At 37.4% G+C, this 18,631-nt stretch overlaps 1 protein-coding gene across 1 annotated transcript in view; it reads right to left on the minus strand.

The window, feature by feature from the left end:
• The window catches only part of C8H11orf65 (chromosome 8 C11orf65 homolog), a 100,817-nt gene that overhangs the window by 48,537 nt on the left and 33,649 nt on the right, over positions 1–18,631 (minus strand). Inside the window, 1 exon segment of the mRNA XM_033410167.2 lies at positions 15,425–15,517. Within this exon segment, the coding sequence (XP_033266058.1) occupies positions 15,425–15,517 (93 nt within the window).

Below are 18,631 nucleotides of genomic sequence, written 5' to 3' on the forward strand. Positions count from 1 at the left end.
ACATCTATGAACTGTGTTCAACAACTGCAGAATACATCTACTTTTCAAATACAGATACAATATTGCAAAAATAGATTACTAACAGAGGATTGAAAATCACAGTGTGACTAAGATAAAGATTGATTTCACAAAAGATAATAATTTCCAGATGTTTACAACTTTAAAAATGCAATTCTAAATTACCAGAAGAAATAAAAGTAGAAATTAAAAAATATTTTGTATTGAATTTGATGATGAAAATATGATATATCAAAATGTATATGCTAAAAACATACTGAAAATCAATAAATTTGGCTTCCTACTCAAAAAGTTGGAAAACAACAGCAAATACAATTCAAAGAAAATAAAAAGAAGGAAATAATTAACAGCAGAAAATGAAGAAGGAAATTCAATGAACAATAGAATGGAATGACAAAGCTCAAAGCTGGTTTCTTGGAAAGACTAATAAAAGTGGGAAACCCTGGGCTTCCCTGGTGGCGCAGTGGTTGAGAGTCCGCCTGCTGATGCAGGGGATGCTGGTTCGTGCCCCGGTCCAGGAAGATCCCACATGCCGTGAAGCAGCTGGGCCCGTGAGCCATGGCCGCTGAGCCTGCGCGTTCGGAGCCTGTGCTCCACAGCAGGAGAGGCCACAAGAGTGAGAGGCCCACGTACAGCAAAAAAAAAAAAAAAAAAAAAAAAAAAAGTGGGAAACCCTAGTAAGACTGGTCAAGAAAGAGAATATACAAATAATCAAAATCAGGAATTAAATAGAAACTACTATTGATTCTAAGATCATAAGATTAGAAAGATCATAAGAGAATATTAAGAACAACTTAATGCAAATACATTTGAAAGTTTAGATGAAATGGAACGCTTCCTAGAAAAATGCAGCTTATCAAAACTAGCACAACAATAAATACAAAATATGAGTAGACCTATAACTATAAACTGAATTTGTAATTTAAGATTTTCTCACAAAGAAAATTCTGGCACAGATGGCTTGACTGGTAAATCCTTCCCAACATTTAAGGAAGAAATAACACTTAGTGTTAAAAAAAAAAAGAAACCATTTCCTCCAAGATAAGGAACAAGACAAGGTTGCCCAATCTCACAACTATTATTCAGCATAGTTTTGGAAGTTTTAGCCACAGCAATCAGAGAAGAAAAAGAAATAAAAGGAATCCAAATCGTAAAAGAGGAAGTAAATCTGTCACTGTTTGCAGATGACATGATACTATACATAGAGAATCCTAAAGATGTTAACAGAAAACTACTAGAGCTAATCAATGAAACTGGTAAAGTAGCAGGATACAAAATTAGTGCACAGAAAGCTCCTGCATGCCTATACATCAATGATGAAAAATCTAAAAGAGAAATTAAGGAAACACCCCCATTTACCACTGCAACAAAAAGAATAAAATACCTAGCAATAAACCTACCTAAGGAAACAAAAGACCTGTATGCAGAAAACTATAAAACACTGATGAAAGAAATTAAAGATGATACAAGCAGATGGAAAGATATACCATGTTCTTGGATTGGAAGAATCAACATTGTGAAAATGACTATATGACCCAAAGCAATCTACAGATTCAATACAATACCTATCAAACTACCAACGGCATTTTTCATAGAACTAGAGCAAAAAATTTCACATTTTGTATGGAAACACAGAAGACCCTGAACAGCCAAAGCAATCTTGAGAAAGAAAAACACAGCTGGAGGAATTAGGCTCCCAGACTTCAGACTATACTACAAACCTAGAGTAATCAAGACAGCATGGCACTAGCACAAAAACAGAAATAGATATCAGTGGAACAGGATAGAAAGCCCAAAGATAAACCCACACACATATGGTCACCTTATCTTTGATAAAGGAGGTAAGAATATACAATGGAGACAAGACAGCCTCTTCAATAAGTGGTGCTGGGAAAACTAAACAGCTACATGTAAAAGGATGAAACTAGAACACTCCCTAACACCATAAACAAAAACTCAAAATGGATTAGACACCTAAATGTAAGACCAGACACTATAAAACTCTTAGAGGAAAACATAGGAAAAATACTCTTTGGCATAAATCACAGCAAGATCCTTTTTGACCCACCTCCTAGAGAGTTGGAAATAAAACCAAAAATAAACAAATGGGACCTAATGAAACTTAAAAGCTTTTGCACAGCAAAGGAAAACATGAACAAGATGAAAAAACTCTCAGAATGGGAGAAAATATTTGGAAATGAAGCAACTGACAAAGGATTAATCTCCAAAATTTACAAGCAGCTCATGAAGCACAATATCAAAAAACAAACAACCCAATCCAAAAATGGGCAGAAGACTTAACTAGACATTTCTCCAAAGAAGATATACAGATTGCCAACAAACACATGAAAGGATGCTCAACATCACTAATTATTAGAGAAATGCAAATCAAAATTACAATGAGGTATCACTTCACACCAGTCAGAATGGCCATCATCAAAAAATCTACAAACAATAAATGCTGGAGAGGGTGTGGAGAAAAGGGAACCCTCTTGCACTGTTGGTGGGAATGTAAATTGATACAGCCACTATGGAGAACCATATGGATGCTCCTTAAAAAACTAAAAATAGAACTATCATATGACCCAGCAATCCCACTACTGGGCATATACACTGAGAAAACCATAATTCAAAAAGAGTCATGTACCAAAATGCTCATTGCAGCTCTATTACAATAGCCAGGAAATGGAAGCAACCTAAGTGTCCGTTGACAGATGAATGGATAAAGATGTGGCACATATATACAATGGAATATTACTCAGCCATAAAAAGAAATGAAATTGTGTTATTTGTAGTGAGGTGGATGGACCTAGAATCTGTCATACAGAGTGAAGTAAGTCAGAAAGAGAAAAACAAATGCCATATGCTAACATATATATATGGAATCTAAAAAAAAAAAGGTTCTGAAGAACCTAGGGGCAGGACAGGAATAAAGACACAGATGTAGAGAATGGACTTGAGGATAGGGGGAGGGAGAACAATAAGCTGGGATGAAGTGAGAGAGTGGCATGGACATATATACACTACCAAATGTAAAATAGATAGCTAGTGCAAAGCAGCCGCATAGCACAGGTACATCAGCTCGGTGCTTTGTGACCAGCTAGAGGGGTGGGTTAGGGAGGGTTGGAGGAAGGCGCAAGAGGGAGGAGGTATGGGGTTATATGTATATGTATATACATATGTATATGTATATGTACATATGTATATGTATATGTATATGTATAGCTGATTCACTTTGTTATAAAGCAGAAACTAACACACCATTGTAAAGCAATTATACTCCAATAAAGGTGTTTAAAAAAAAAGAAAGAAAAGTAATGAAGAAGTAACATTTCCCCACTTTTGCAGGATTCCAACCAAATTTGATACCAAAATCTCACAGAGAAAATACAAGAATGTAAATCACATGGTCTGCATGAATATAGGTGCAAAAATTTAAGCAAAATAAAAGCAAAGTAAATTCAGTGATATTTACAAAGGACTTATCCTCTTGTTCTTAATATTATGATCAAAATGTGTGTATTTAGGAATGCTAAGTGGGTTTAACACTCAAATAAAAGAAATATGATATCTCAATTAAAGCAGAAAAATGTCTCAAAATTTAACATCCATTCTTGGAATGAAAGTAAAAGAAACAAAACTCTTTTAGTCCAATAAGAATAAAAGGAAACTTTCTTAATCGGATAAAAGCTGTTTTTAAAATAAAAAGCCTATAGCATGTGTTATATTTAATGATGAAATATTGAGCCCTTTCCCTTTGAAGTCAGGAATGAGATAGTGGTTGCCATTTCTACTCACCAATTAACTTAAGGTGCTATTAGTGCAGAAGGGCAAGAAAATGAAATAAAATTTATAACTTTTGGAAAAGGAAAAATAAAACTAATTATGTGAGGATGATATGCTTGTTTATGGAGAAAATCCAAAAGAATATATGTACAAATTATTAGAATTAATAAATAAGCATAACAATGTGTTTGGGGAGAAAGTCAATAAACAAAATTTATCATCTTCCTATATACCAGCAGCACAAATTGGAAAATAAATGTCTTCAAATTACCATTTATAGGAGCATGAAAAAGCAAGATATAAATCAAAGAAAAGATGTACAAGTCCTCTGTGCAGAAATTACAGAAGAGCTAACTAATGTTGCAGGTTGGGTTTTCTGAAAGGAGATGCTGATATGAAGTTTGGGCACTATGTGTTTATTAGGGATCACCACCTGTGAAAGGAAGGGGAAGGAAGAACTTGAACTGCAATACAGGCCCCACAAAGCCTTGGCCAATCTTGCAGGGAACTCTAGAATGAATATTGCCCAATCTCAGTCTGGTTTTATATCCACTTCCCCACCCCCACTCCCACACATTACTCACTCACTAGGTACAGACTGTCCTGGAAGCAGCTGACTGATTTAGGGTGATGCAGTTCTCTGCAGGAGACACTGGAGGTTGTCTGCTGATCACACTCCCTCCAACTGTGTAATAAGTCTTCTTATGAAGAGGAATCTGGGTGGCATATCTCCATATTTTCACACATATTCATGTATTGGAGTCTCAATATTGTTAAGATGTCAGTTTTCCTAAAATTGTTCTAAATATTCAATGCAATCCCAATAAAAATTCCAATAGATTTTTAAACATTTTTTAAAAATTGTGGTGAAACACACACAACTTAAATGTATCATTAGTGACATTTAGTACATTCACAATATTGTACTGACACTATTTCTAGAACATTTTCATCACTCCAAAAGGAAAACCTATACCAATTAAGCAGTCATTACCCATTCCCTCTCCCCACTAGCCCTTGGCAATCACTAATTGCTTTTTATCTTTTTTAAACAATATATATTTTCTATTTGTTTAGACATCCCCATGTATCTTCCTCCTCAGCCTCACCTTTTCCAGGATATGACTTTAAAGGTTGGAAGGTGGCCCAGCCCTGGGACTGCATGGAAGCAGATGAAACAAAGGCAAGCCTCTGCACAGGTTCCTCAAGGAACTGGCAGACAGGTCAAAATACACAAAAACTATTTTTGAGAAAAATGTCTGTATTTCACACCATGGCCCCAGCAAGCCACACCAGGAATGTGAACCTTTGTGGAATACTACTCAGCCATAAAAAATGAAATAATGCCATTTGCAGCAACATGGATGCACCTAGAGATTATCATATAAGTGTAGTCAGTCAGATAGATAGAGCCAAATATCATATGATATCACTTATTTGTGGAATCTAATAAAAAATCATACAAATGAACTTAGTTACAAAAAAGAAACATATTCACAGATCTCGAAATCAAACTTATGCATACCAAATGGGAAACATGCAGGGAAGTGATAAATTGGGAGATTGATATTAACATATACACACTACTGTATATGAGGTAACTAATAAGGACCTACTGTATAGCACAGGGAGCTCTACTCAATATTCTGTGGTGACCTACTTGGGGAAGGAATCCAAAAAAGAATAGATAAGTATATATATATATATGTGTGTGTATATACATATATATATACACACACACACATATATATGTAACTGAATTACTTTGCTGTACACCTGAAACTAACACAACACTGTAAATCAACTATACTTCAATAAAAATTAAAAAAAAATACAAAGGTAGAAATTAGACCAATGGAACAGAAACAGACAGATTCAGAAACAGACCCATATGTAAATTGTTACTTCATTTATGATAAAATGGCACTGCAGAATGGTGTATAATGGAGTGGATGTCTATATGGAAGAATATGAAAGTTGACTTCTCCCTCACACCATACACAAAAATTAATCCCAGTTGGATTGTAGATCTAAGTATGAAAGGCAAGTCAGTAAAGTTTATATAATATAAGAGTATTTTCATGACCTTGGGGTTGAGGTAGTTTATAAAAAAGCACCAATAATACAGAAAAAGATTGATAAATTGGACTACATTAAAATTAAGAACTTTGTTCATCAAACAATAGTCATGCTTCAAAATATTAACCTAGGAGCTGGGGAAAGTGGATAAAGTTGTAGATGAAAAAAATTGGCCATGAAATGCTAATTCTTGAAGCTGGGTGTGGAGTATATGGTGGCTTATTACTTTATTCTTTCCAGTTTTGTATATGTTTAAAATTTTAAATTAAAAAAATCATTGGAGGGACTTCCCTGGTGGTCCAACGGCTAAGACTCTGCACTCCCAATGCAGGGGACCTGGGTTCAATCCCTGGTCAGGGAACTAGATCCCACATGCATGCCACAACTAAGAGTTCACATGCTGCAAGTAAAGATCCTGCATGCTGCAACTAAATAGCCCCCATCCTGCAACTAAAGAGCCTGCATGCAGCAACGGAGATCCTGCACACGGCAACTAAGACCCAATGCAGCCTAAAGAAATACATAAATATTTTAAAAAATCATTGGAAAGACTTTATTCAGATAGTACAAGTCAAATCATTGAGTGAAAAATATCTGTAACACAGATAACTGAAAAAGGGCTTGTATAAAGAGTACATAAAGAACAGATAAAAATCAGTAAGAATAAGAGAGACAATACAGGTATAAAAGGCATGAAAAAAAAAAAGCTGTCAGAAGTTCATCGAATTTGGTAGAGGGAGAGCTGAGCTGTTCAGTGTGGTAGTAGCTATTTAAAGCAACAAGCAGAAAAGGAAAGAATGCCTTGACTTTGAAGGTAACAAACAGGAGTCTAAAGAGCCTAAAACCAGAGGAAGCAAAAACTCCCCTTTCAGGAGGATGTTGTCTCACTGTTGAGGGAATCCTTTACAAAGGCTCTGGCAGTTTTATGTGTATGTATGTGTTTGTGGGGGTGGTGGGGGGAGGGGAGAAATTGAGAGGGGAGGGTCAGAGTAAGCTGACTCGGAGTAAGGAAAGTGTCTTCAAGGTTTCCTGCATAAGGAGGTCTCATCAGAGATGCCTGAAGACTTCTGGCCATGGCCGCAGATGAAGAGACCTTGGAGGGGGACCTTCAAGATGGTGGAGGAGTAAGACGTGGAGATCACCTTCCTCCCCACAAATACATCAAAGATACATCTACATGTGGAACAGCTCTTACAGAACACCTACTGAACGCTGGCAGAAGACCTCAGACTTCCCAAAAGGCAAGAAACTCCCCACGTACCTGGGTAGGGCAAAAGAAAAAAGAAAAAACAGAGACAAAACAGTAGGGATGGGACCTGCACTTCTGGGAGGGAGCTGTGAAGGAGGAAAGGTTTCCACACACTAGGAAGCCCCTTCACTGGCAGAGACGGGGTGTGTGTGTGTGTCGGGGGGGGTAGTTTCAGAGCCATGGAGGAGAGTGCAGCAACAGGGGTGCAGAGGGAAGAGCAGAGAGATTCGCACAGAGGATCGGTGCCGACCAGCACTCACCAGCCTGAGAGGCTTGTCTGCTCACCTGCCGGGGCGGGCGGGGGCTGGGAGCTGAGGCTTGGGCTTCGGAGGTCAGATTCCAGGGAGAGGACTGGGGTTGGCTGTGTGAACACAGCCTGAAGGGGGCTCGTGCGCCACAGCTAGCTGGGAGGGAGTCTGGGAAAATGTCTGGACCTGCCGAAGAGGCAAGAAACCATGGTTTCGGGGTGCACGAGGAGAGAGGATTCAGATCACTACCTAAATGAGCTTCAGAGAGAGGCGCAAGCGTGGCTATCAGTGTGGATGCCAGAGACGGGCATGAAATGCTAAGGCTGCTGCTGTAGCCACAAAGAAGCCTGTGTGCAAGCACAGATCACTATCCACATCTTCCCCTCCTGGGAGCCTGTGCAGCCTGCCACTGCCAGGGTCCTGTGATCCAGGGACAACTTCCCCAGAAGAACACAGAGCATACCTCATGCTGTTGCAAAGTCATGCCAGCCTTTGCCACCGCAGGCTTGTCCTGCATTCCATACCCCTCCCTCCCCCAGGCCTGAGTGAGCCAGGGCCCCCTAATCAGACCTTCCTTTAACCCCATCCTGTCTGGGTGGGAAACAGACACCCTCAGGCGACCTACATGCAGACGCAGGACCAAATCCAAAGCTGAACCCCAGGATCTGTGTGAACAAAGAAGAGAAATGGAAATTTCTCACAGCAGCCTCAGGACCTGCAGATTAAATCTCCACAATCAGCTTGATGTACCCTGCATCTGTAGAATGCCTGAAGAGATAACAAATCATCCCAAAATTGAGGTGGTGGACTTTGGGAGCAACTGTAAACTTAGGGTTTACTTTCTGCATCTAATTTGTTTCTGGTTTTATGTTTATCTTAGTTTAGTATTTAGAGCTTATTATTATTGGTAGATTTGTTTATTGATTTGATTGCTCTCTTCTTTATATATATATATATGTATATATATTTTTCCTTTTCTCTTTTTTGTGAGTGTCTATGTGTGTGCTTCTTTGTTATATTGTCTGTATAGCTTTGCTTTTACCATTTGTCCTAGGCTTCTGTCAGGTTTTTTTTTTTGGTAGTTTTAGCACTTGTTATCATTGGTGGATTTGTTTTTTGGTTTGGTTGCTCTCTTCTTTCTTTCTTTCCTTCTTTTATTTTTATTACTTATTTTTTATTTTTAATAATTTTTTATTTTATAAAAATAAAATTAATAAAAATAAATAAATTTATTTTTATTCATCTTTTTCTTTCTTTGTTTCTTTCTTTCTTTCTTCCTTTCTTGTTTGCTTGCTTCTTGCTTTCTTGCTTTTTCCTCCCTTTACTTCTGAGCCGTGTGTCTGACAGAGTCTTGGTGCTCCAGCTGGGTGTCAGGCATGAGCCTCTGAGGTGGGAGAGGCGAGTTCAGGACATTGGTCCACCAGAGACCTCCCAGCCCCATGTAATATCAAACGGCCAACCACCCCTACCCCTCGCCGAGATCTCCATCCCAATGCTAAGACCCAGCTCCACTCAATGACCAGCAAGCTACAGTGCTGGACAACGTATGCCAAAAAACTAGCAAGACAAGAACAGAGTCCCACCCATTAGCAGAGAGGCTGCCTAAAATCATAAGTTTATATACACTCCAAAACACACCACCATATGTGGTCCTGCCCACCAAAAAGACAAGATACAGCCTCATCCACCAGAACACAGCCACTACTCCCCTCCACCAGGAAGCCTACACAACCCACTGAAACAAACTTAGCCACTGGGGGCAGACACCAAAAACAACAGGGACTATGAACATGCAGCCTGCAAAAAGGAGACCCCAAACACAGTAAGATAAGCAAAATAAGAAGACATAGAAAAACACAGCAGATGAAGGAACAAAATAAAAACCCACCAGACCAAACAAATGAAGAGGAAATAGGCAGTCTACCTGAAAAATAATTCAGAGTAATGATAGTAAAGATGACCCAAAATCTTGCAAATAGAATGGAGAAAATAAAAGAAACATTTAACAAGGACCTAGAAGAACTAAAGGGCAAACAAACAATGATGAACAACAAAATAAATGAAATTAAAAATTCTCAAGAAGGAATCAATAGCAGAATAACTGAGGCAGAAGAACAGATAAGTGACATGGAAGAAAAAAGAGTGGAAATAACTACCATAGAGCAGAATAAAGAAAAAAGAATGAAAAGAACTGAGGACAGTCTCAGAGACCTCTCAGACAACATTAAATGCACCAACATTTGAATTATAGGGGTCCCAGAAGAAGAAGAGGAAAAGAAAGGGAATGAGAAAATATTTGAAGAGATTATAGTTGAAAACTTCCCTAATATAGGAAAGGAAATAGTTAATCAAGTCCAGGAAGCACAGAGAGTCTTATACAGGATAAATCCAAGGAGAAACATGCCAAGACACATATTAATCAACCTATCAAAAATTAAATGCAAAGAAAAATTATTAACAGCAGCAAGGGAAAAGCAACAAATATCATACAAGGGAATCCCCATAAGGTTAACAGCTGATCTTTCAGCAGAAACTCTGCTGAAATCCAGAAGGGAAAGGCAGCACATATTTAAAGTGATGAAAGAGGAAGAACTACAACCAAGATTACTCTGCCCAGCAAGGACCTCATTCAGATTCGAAGGAGAAAATAAAACCTTCACAGACAAGCAAAAACTAAGAGGATTCAGCACCACAAAACCAGCTTTAGAACAAATGCTAAAGGAACTTCTCTCAGCAGGAAACACAAGATAAGGAAAAGACCTACAATAACAAACCCCAAACAATTAAGAAAATGGTAATAGATAATCAATAATTGGTAATAGATATCAATAGATATCTATTAGATATAATAAATAATCAAAATGGTAATAGATAATCAATGGTAATACATATCAATAATTACCTTAAATGTAAATGGATTAAATGCTCCAACCAAAAGACATAGACTAGCTGAATGGATACAAAAACAAGACCCATATATATGCTGTCTAGAAGAGACCCACTTCAGACCTAGGGACACATACAGAATGAAAGTAAGGGGATGGAAAAAGATTTCCATGCAAATGGAAATCAGAAGAAAGATGGAGTAGCAATTTTCATATCAGACAAAATAGACTTTAAAATAAAGACTATTACAAGAGACAAAGAAGGACACTACATAATGATTAAGGGATCAATCCAAGAAGAAGATATAACAATGGTAAATATTTATGCACCCATCATAGGAGCACTTCAATACATAAGGCAAATGCTAACAGCCATAAAAGGGGAAATCAACAGTAATACAATCATAGTAGGGGACTTTAACACTCCACTTTCACCAATGGACAGATCATCTAAAATGAAAATAAATAGGAAACACATGCTTTAAATGATACTTTAAACACAATGGACTTAATTAATATTTATAGGACATTCCATCCAAAAACAACAGATTACACTTTCTTCTCAAGTGTTCATGGAACATTCTCCAGGATAGATCATATCTTGGGTCACAGATCAAGCCTTGGTGAATTTAAGAAAATTGAAATCGTATCTTTCCTGATCACAATACTATAAGACTGGATATCAATTACAGGAAAAAATCTGTTAAAAAATACAAACACATGGAGGCTAAACAATACACTACTAAATAGCCAGGAGATCACTGAAGAAAAAGAGGAAATCAAAAAATACCTAGAAACAAATGACAATGAAAACATGATGACCCAAAACCTATGGGATGTAGCAAAAGCAGTTTTAAGAGGGAAGTTTATAGCAATACAATCCTACATCAAGAAATAAGAAACATCTCAAACAACCTAACCTTACACTCAAAGCAATTAGAGAAAGAAGAACAAAAAATCCCCAAAGTTAGCAGAAGGAAAGAAATCATAAAGGTCAGATCAGTAATAAATGAAAAAGAAATGAAGAAAACAATAGCAAAGATCAATAAAACTAAAAGCTTGTTCTTTGAGAAGATCAACAAAATTGATAAATGATTAGCCAGACTTATCAAGAAAAAAAGGGAGAAGACTGAAATCAATAGAATTAGAAATGAAAAAGGAGAAGTAACAACTGACACTGCAGAAATACAAAGGATCATGAGAGATTACTACAAGCAACTGTATGCCAATAAATTGGACAACATGGAAGAAATGGACAAATTCTTAGAAAAGCACAACCTTCCGAGACTGAAGCAGGAAGAAATAGAAAATATAAACAGACCAATCACAAGCACTGAAATTGAAACTGTGATTAAAAATCTTCCAACACACAAAAGCCCAGGACCAGATGGCTTCACAGGGGAATTCTATCAAACATTTATTGAACAGCTAACACCTATTATTCTCAAACCCTTCCAAGATATACCAAAGGGAGGAACACTCCCAAACTCATTCTATGAGGCCATCATCACCCTGATACCAAAGGCATACAAAGATGTTACAAAAAAAAAGAAAACTACAGGCCAATATCACTGGTGAACAAAATGCAAATGTCCTCAACAAAATACTAGCAAACAGAATCCAGAAGCACATTAAAAGGATCATACACTGTGATCAAGTTGGGTTTATCCCAGGAGTGCAAGAATTCTTCAATTACACAAATCAATCAGTGTGATACTCAATATTAACAAATTGAATGATAAAAAACCATATGATCATCTCAATAGATGCAGAAAAAGCTTTTGACAAAATTCAACACCCATTTATGATAAAAACCCTCCATAAAGTTGGCATAGAGGGAACTTACCTCAACATAATAAAGGCCATATATGACAAACCCACAGCCAACATCGTCCTCAAAGGTGAAAAACTGAAACCATTCCCACTAAGATCAGGAACAAGACAAGGTTGCCCACTCTCACCACTCTTATTCAGCATAGTTTTGGAATTTTTAGCCTCAGCAATCAGAGAAGAAAAAGAAATAAAAGGAAACCAAATCAGAAAAGAAGAAGTAAAACTGTCACTGTTTGCAGATGACATGATACTATACATAGAGAATCCTAAAAATGCTCCCAGAAAACTACTAGAGCTAATCAATGAATTTGGAAAGGTAGTAGGATACAAAATTAATGCACAGAAATCTCTTGCATTGCTAAACACTAATGATGAAAAATCTGAAAGAGAAATTAAGGAAACACTCACATTTACCATTGCAACAAAAAGAATAAAATACCTAGCAATAAACCTACCAAAGGAGACAAAAGATCTGTATGCAGAAAAATATAAGACACTGATGAGGAAATTAAAGATGATACAAACAGATGGAGAGATATACCATGTTCTTTGATTGGAAGAATCAACACTGTGAAAATGACTCTACTACACAAAGCAATCTACAGATTCAGTACAATCCCTATGAAACTACCAATGGCACATTTTACAGAACCAGAACAAAAATTTCACAATTTGTATGGAAACTTGTACAAAAGACCCAGAACAGCCAAAGCAATCTTGAGAAAGAAAAACACAGCTGGAAGAATCAGGCTCCTGGACTTCAGACTATACTTCAAAGCTACAGTCATGCAGAAAATATGGTACTGGCACAAAAACAGGAATATAGATCAATGGAACAGGATAGAAAGCCCAAGGATAAACACACACACATATGGTCACCTTATTTTTGATAAAGGAGGCAAGAATATACAATGGAGAAAAGACAGCCTCTTCAATAAGTGGTGCTGGGAAAACTGGACAGCTACGTGTAAAAGAATGAAATTAGAACACTCCCTAACACCATACACAAAAATAAACTCAAAATGGATTAAAGACCTAAATGTAAGGCCAGACACTATAAAACTCTTAGAGGAAAACATAGGCAGAACACTCTATGACATAAATCACTGCAAGATCGTTTTAACCCACCTCCTAGAGAAATGGAAATAAAAACAAAAATAAACAAATGGGACCTAATGAAACTTAAAAGCTTTTGCATGGCAAAGGAAACCATAAACAAGATGAAAAGACAACCCTCAGAATGGGAGAAAATATTTGCAAATGAAGCAATTGACAAAGGATTAATCTCCAAAATTTACAAGCAGCTCATGCAGCTCAATATCAAAAAAACAAACAACCGAATCCAGATGGGCAGAAGACCTAAACAGACATTTCTCCAAAGAAGATATAGATTGCCAACAAACACATGAAAGGATGCTCAGCATCACTAATCATTAGAGAAATGCAAATCAAAACTACAATGAGGTATCACTTCACACAAGTCAGTATGGCCATCATCAAAAAATCTACAAACAATAAATGCTGGAGAGGGTGTGGAGAAAAGGGTACCCTCTTGCACTGTTGGTGGGAATGTAAATTGATACAGCCACTATGGAAAACAGTATGGAGGTTCCTTATAAAACTAAAAATAGAACTACCATATGACCCAGCAATCGCAGTATTGGGCATATACCCTGAGAAAACCATAATTCAAAAAGAGTCATGTACCACAATGTTCATTGCAGATCTATTTACAGTAGCCAGGACATGGAAGCAACCTAAGTGTCCATCGACAGATGAATGGTTAAAGAGGATGTGACGCTTATATACAATGGAATATTACTCAGCTATAAAAAGAAACGAAATTGCATTATTTGTAGTGAGGTGGATGGACCTAGAGACTGTGATACAGAGTGAAGTAAGTCAGAAAGAGAAAAACAAATACAGTATGCTAACACATATATATGGAATATAAAAAAAAGGTTCTGAAGAACTAGGGGCAGGACAGGAATAAAGACGCAGACGTAGAGAATAGACTTGAGGACATGGGGAGATGTAAGTGTATGTTGGGACGAAGTGAGAGAGTGGCATGGTCATATATACACTATCTAATGTAAAATAGATAGCTAGTGGGAAGCAGCCGCATAGCACAGGGAGATCAGTTTGGTGCTTTGTGTCCACCTAGAGGGGTGGCATAGGGAGGGTGGGAGGGAGACGCAAGAGGGAGGATGTATGGGAATATATTTATATCTATAGCTGATTCACTGTTATACAGCAGAAACTAACACACCATTGTAAAGCAATTATACTCCAATAAAAATACGTTAAAAAAAAAGAGAGAGAGATCTAGGAGTGAAGGCTTTTGGGGCTAGGAAAATATGCCTAAATTCGTGGACAGAGAGGGTCCTGAGTCCTTGTCTGCAACTCCCTTCATTGACTGTAATGCACTGACTCTGTACCAAGTCTAGTGTGAGGTGAGGATAGCTTTCCCTTGTGAGTCCTGTCAGGTAAAGGCTTTGTAATTGCCTGTGGTCAGGCCTGAAAAATCACATATAGAATTTTAATCAGAAGCACAACTCCTCAAAAAGATGCTCAACTTCATTAGTAATCAGAGAAGTGCAAATTAAAAACTGACAATATTAAGTGTTGCTGAGGATGTAGAGCACCAAGAATTCCCAAAGGTTGCTGACAGTGAATATAAATTAATACAATAACTTTGGAAAATAGTTTGGCATATCCTTCCATCCAGCAATTCTGATTCTAGGTTGAATAGAAACCAAAAGAAATTTGTGGACCTGTTAACCAGGAGGCATGAGTAAGAATAGTTCCAAAAGCAGCCTTTATAATAGCCACAAACTAGAAAATGTCCAAATGTCAATCTATTGTAGAATGAATAAATAGCAGTATATTCATAAAATGGAATACTACCAACATTTTTATGAAATGAATGAAGTTTAGGTTCACAAACAATGTTGAATGAACAAAGCTAGATACAAAAGTATACTATAGGATTCTATTTATATATAGCTTTAAAACAGAAAACTAAAGTATAGTGGTAGGATTCAAAATAGGGTTTACCTTTTGGAAGAAGAGAGTCGGCAGTGATTTGCAGGGCACCCAAAGGTAATGGTTTGAAGTATGAAAACGTTGATCTGGGTGAATGTTACACAGGGGTTTGCTTGTGATGATTCAGTTGTTATAAATTTATGTTTTATGAACTTTCTATATGTGTGTAATATTTTAATTTAAAAAGTTAAAAAAAAGAAATACAAGCACATTGAATTTATAAAGTAGCCACACATTTTTAAGGGGGGAAAATATATTATATCAATAAATAATGTCCTTACCTCTTTAGGATTAATGTATTTCAGTATCTGACGTGGCTCCCCTTGTCTTCTTATATTAATCAAACGTTTAAAGTGTTGGAATACAGCGACATTCTAAAGGTTCAAACACATAAGATTTTATGGTCAAAACTGGGTTTTCTATCTCTAATTAGCTTTCTGCCTAATTAGGGCAAAATGAGTAAAAATCATAAAATAGGTTTTACATATGTAAACTAGATTTTAGAAATATTATCCAATCAAGGTTTGCTTTGATAAGTCAGGCAATATTGGTATTATTCTCACAAAGAGTTTTACCCTTAAATTTGTAATGGTATCACTAGCAACTATAAATAAAATATCCAAAATTTTGGTTGGGTCAATTTCGTATACTCCAGTGTAATCTAGGAGAAAGACAAAATACAGCCTAGTGGTTAAGAACACTGAGCGTGGCATAATATTGTCTGGGCTTAAGTGTTAGTAATTACTAGCTGTGTGATCCTGAACAAGTTGCTTAACCTCTATGATCAGTTTCTTATCTAAAATATGGGAATGACAGTACTATTTCATACAGCTATGGTTAGGAATAAATGAGCTAAAATTTGTAAAGCACTTAGAACAACTTCTGGCATAAAAAAGCACTCAATAAGTATTATCTATTATTGTCATTACAGAATCCTCCTCATTCCTGTGGTAATTCCACTGATTTACAAACCCTATCTACTTTTATTGTTAGTGCAAATTTAGTCAAACAACTGCAAGCAATTCTTCTATCTTGGAAAGCTATCTTTGGTAACCCTTTCCTACCTTATCCCTCCCAAAACCCTTAATAACTCTTGGTAAACATTCCCTGACCCCTCAGTTTGCTTATATTAAATCAAATCAAATAAATACAAGTTGAAGTAATCCATAATACTAATATGACAATTTGAAGTCCCATTGCAATTGCCTGTGGAAGATGGTGCAGCTCACCTCAACACAAATAATATTCTTTCTGAAAGGAAGATGTAATTTCTTAAGTAAAACCCCAAATTGAGTATCAAGAAAAATTTATGATGGTTTAAAATCTGAATAGTATCTTCTAAACTTGTAGATTATTGTATCAAACCACCCTCAAATTTAGTGACTTAAAGAAACAACTGCTTTCTGCGGGTTGACGGGGAACTTCTATTCTTACTTGGACTCATGTATTTGGCTGTAGTCAGTTGCCAGATCAGCTGGAGATGGGTGATTTAATATGGTCTCACACACATATACTGGGTCTTCAGCTTGGATTGTTGGAACCTCTGTGATGGCTGGGCTTCTCTCTCCATACAGACTTTCAGTTTAGAGTTTCTTCACAGCATGTACATTTCAAAGTACGAGAGAGAGAGAGAGAGAGAGAGAGAGAGAGAGGGAGAGAAAGAGATGGAGAGAGGGAGGGAGAAAGAGACAGAGAGAGACAGTAGAAATTGCAAGGCTTCTCAAGGCCTTGTCTTGGAAGTCACACAGCATCACTTAGTTTGAATTCTATTGGTCAAACTCAGGACCTAGCAGGCCTCAGGAGGTCAAGTGCAAAGTGTAACCCATAGGAAGTTCCGTATATAATATACAGCCTCACTCAGGGGTAGCTCTGAAGAGAAATACTTACAGGGGACAGAACTTCAAGCAGCATACCTGTTGTATATTATGCCTGGAAGAAAAGATGGCCAGAGGTACAGATCTACAGATGGGCAATAACTGGTGGCTTTGCTGGATGGTCAGGGATTTGGAAATAACCTGGTTAGAAAGCTTTTGCGGAAGAGGTCAGACCCCTCCAAATGGGCACCAAGTGTGAAGACATTTGTGTCCCATGTCAATTCTCATCAAAGAGCAATCTCAGTAGAGAAGAATATTAATAATCAAGTAAGCAAGATGACCCATTCTTTGGAGTCAGTCAGTCTATTTCCCTAGCCACTGCTCTCCTTGCCCAATGGGCTCATGAACAAAGTGGCCATGGCAACAGGAATGGAGGAGTGGAGGTTATTCGGGCTCAGCAAAATGGATTTTTATGCACTATATCTGGCTACAACTACTGCTGAGTGCCCACTGTGCCAAACCAGAGACCAACACTGAGCCCCTGATATGGCATCACTCCTTGAGGGAATTAGCCAGCTTCTTGTGGCACATTGATTAGTTGGAACACTTCCATTATGGAAGGGGTAACACTTGATTCTCATTGGAATTGATAATTTACACTCCTGGGTACAAAATATTTCTACAAATACCACTATCTGTGTACCTTCAAAATGTTTTATTCACTTGTCATTATATTCTGCATAGAATTGCTTCTGATCAGAGAACTTGCTTCAGAGCAAACGCAGCACATCAATGGGCCTATGCTCATGAAATTCACTGACATTACCTTGTTCCCCATCACCCTAAAGCACTTGGCCTGGTGGAATGGCATTTTGGAGACTCAGTTACAGTTAGAGTTCCACTGACAACACTTTTCAGGCTACAGTGATGTCCTTCATGTTATAGAATATGATCTGAATCTATGCCAGCCAGCATTTATGAGTTTGAAAATTAAAGGGTGGAAATGAAAGTGGCTCCCTCTCAATATTATCTCTAATAATCCACTAGTGAAAATTTTGCTTCCTTTCCTTGTACCTTTGGGTTCTGTGGATATAAAGGCCTTAGAACCCACAGGAGAAAGGCTTCCACCAAGGTACACACCAACAGTTACATTAAAACGGAAGCTGATACTGTCACCTGGCCATTTTGAGTTCCTTATGCCAGTGAACCACCACACCAAAAAAAATGAGGGGATCTTATAATTGGGAAAATAAAGAGTCTGTATAAGTCAAAGAGGGGACAGAAGAGTCAGCACCAGAGTGATGTGATGTGAGACATACTTGGTAGGTCATTGCTGGCTTTGAAAATGGAAGGAGACCATGAGCCAAGGAATGTGGGCAGCCACTAAAGGCTGGAAAAGACATGAAAACAAATTCTTCCCTAGAGCTTCCAGAAAGAATGCAGCATTGCTGACATCTTGATTTTAGCCCAGTGAGATCCATTTCAGATTTTGGCCTCCAGAATTGTATGATAATAATTTTTTGTTGTTTAAAGCTACTAAGGTTTTGGCAGTTGTTATAGCAGCAGTAGGAAATAAATATAAGTGCTTAACCTTGTATCTAGTATTTATATGACAAGATATCATAGGTGGAGTATGACTCAGCAGGAAGAGAAATAAAAATGATTGAAAGATAA

This window comes from Orcinus orca, chromosome 8 (genome assembly GCF_937001465.1).
Source record: "Orcinus orca chromosome 8, mOrcOrc1.1, whole genome shotgun sequence".
Lineage (NCBI taxonomy): Eukaryota > Metazoa > Chordata > Mammalia > Artiodactyla > Delphinidae > Orcinus > Orcinus orca.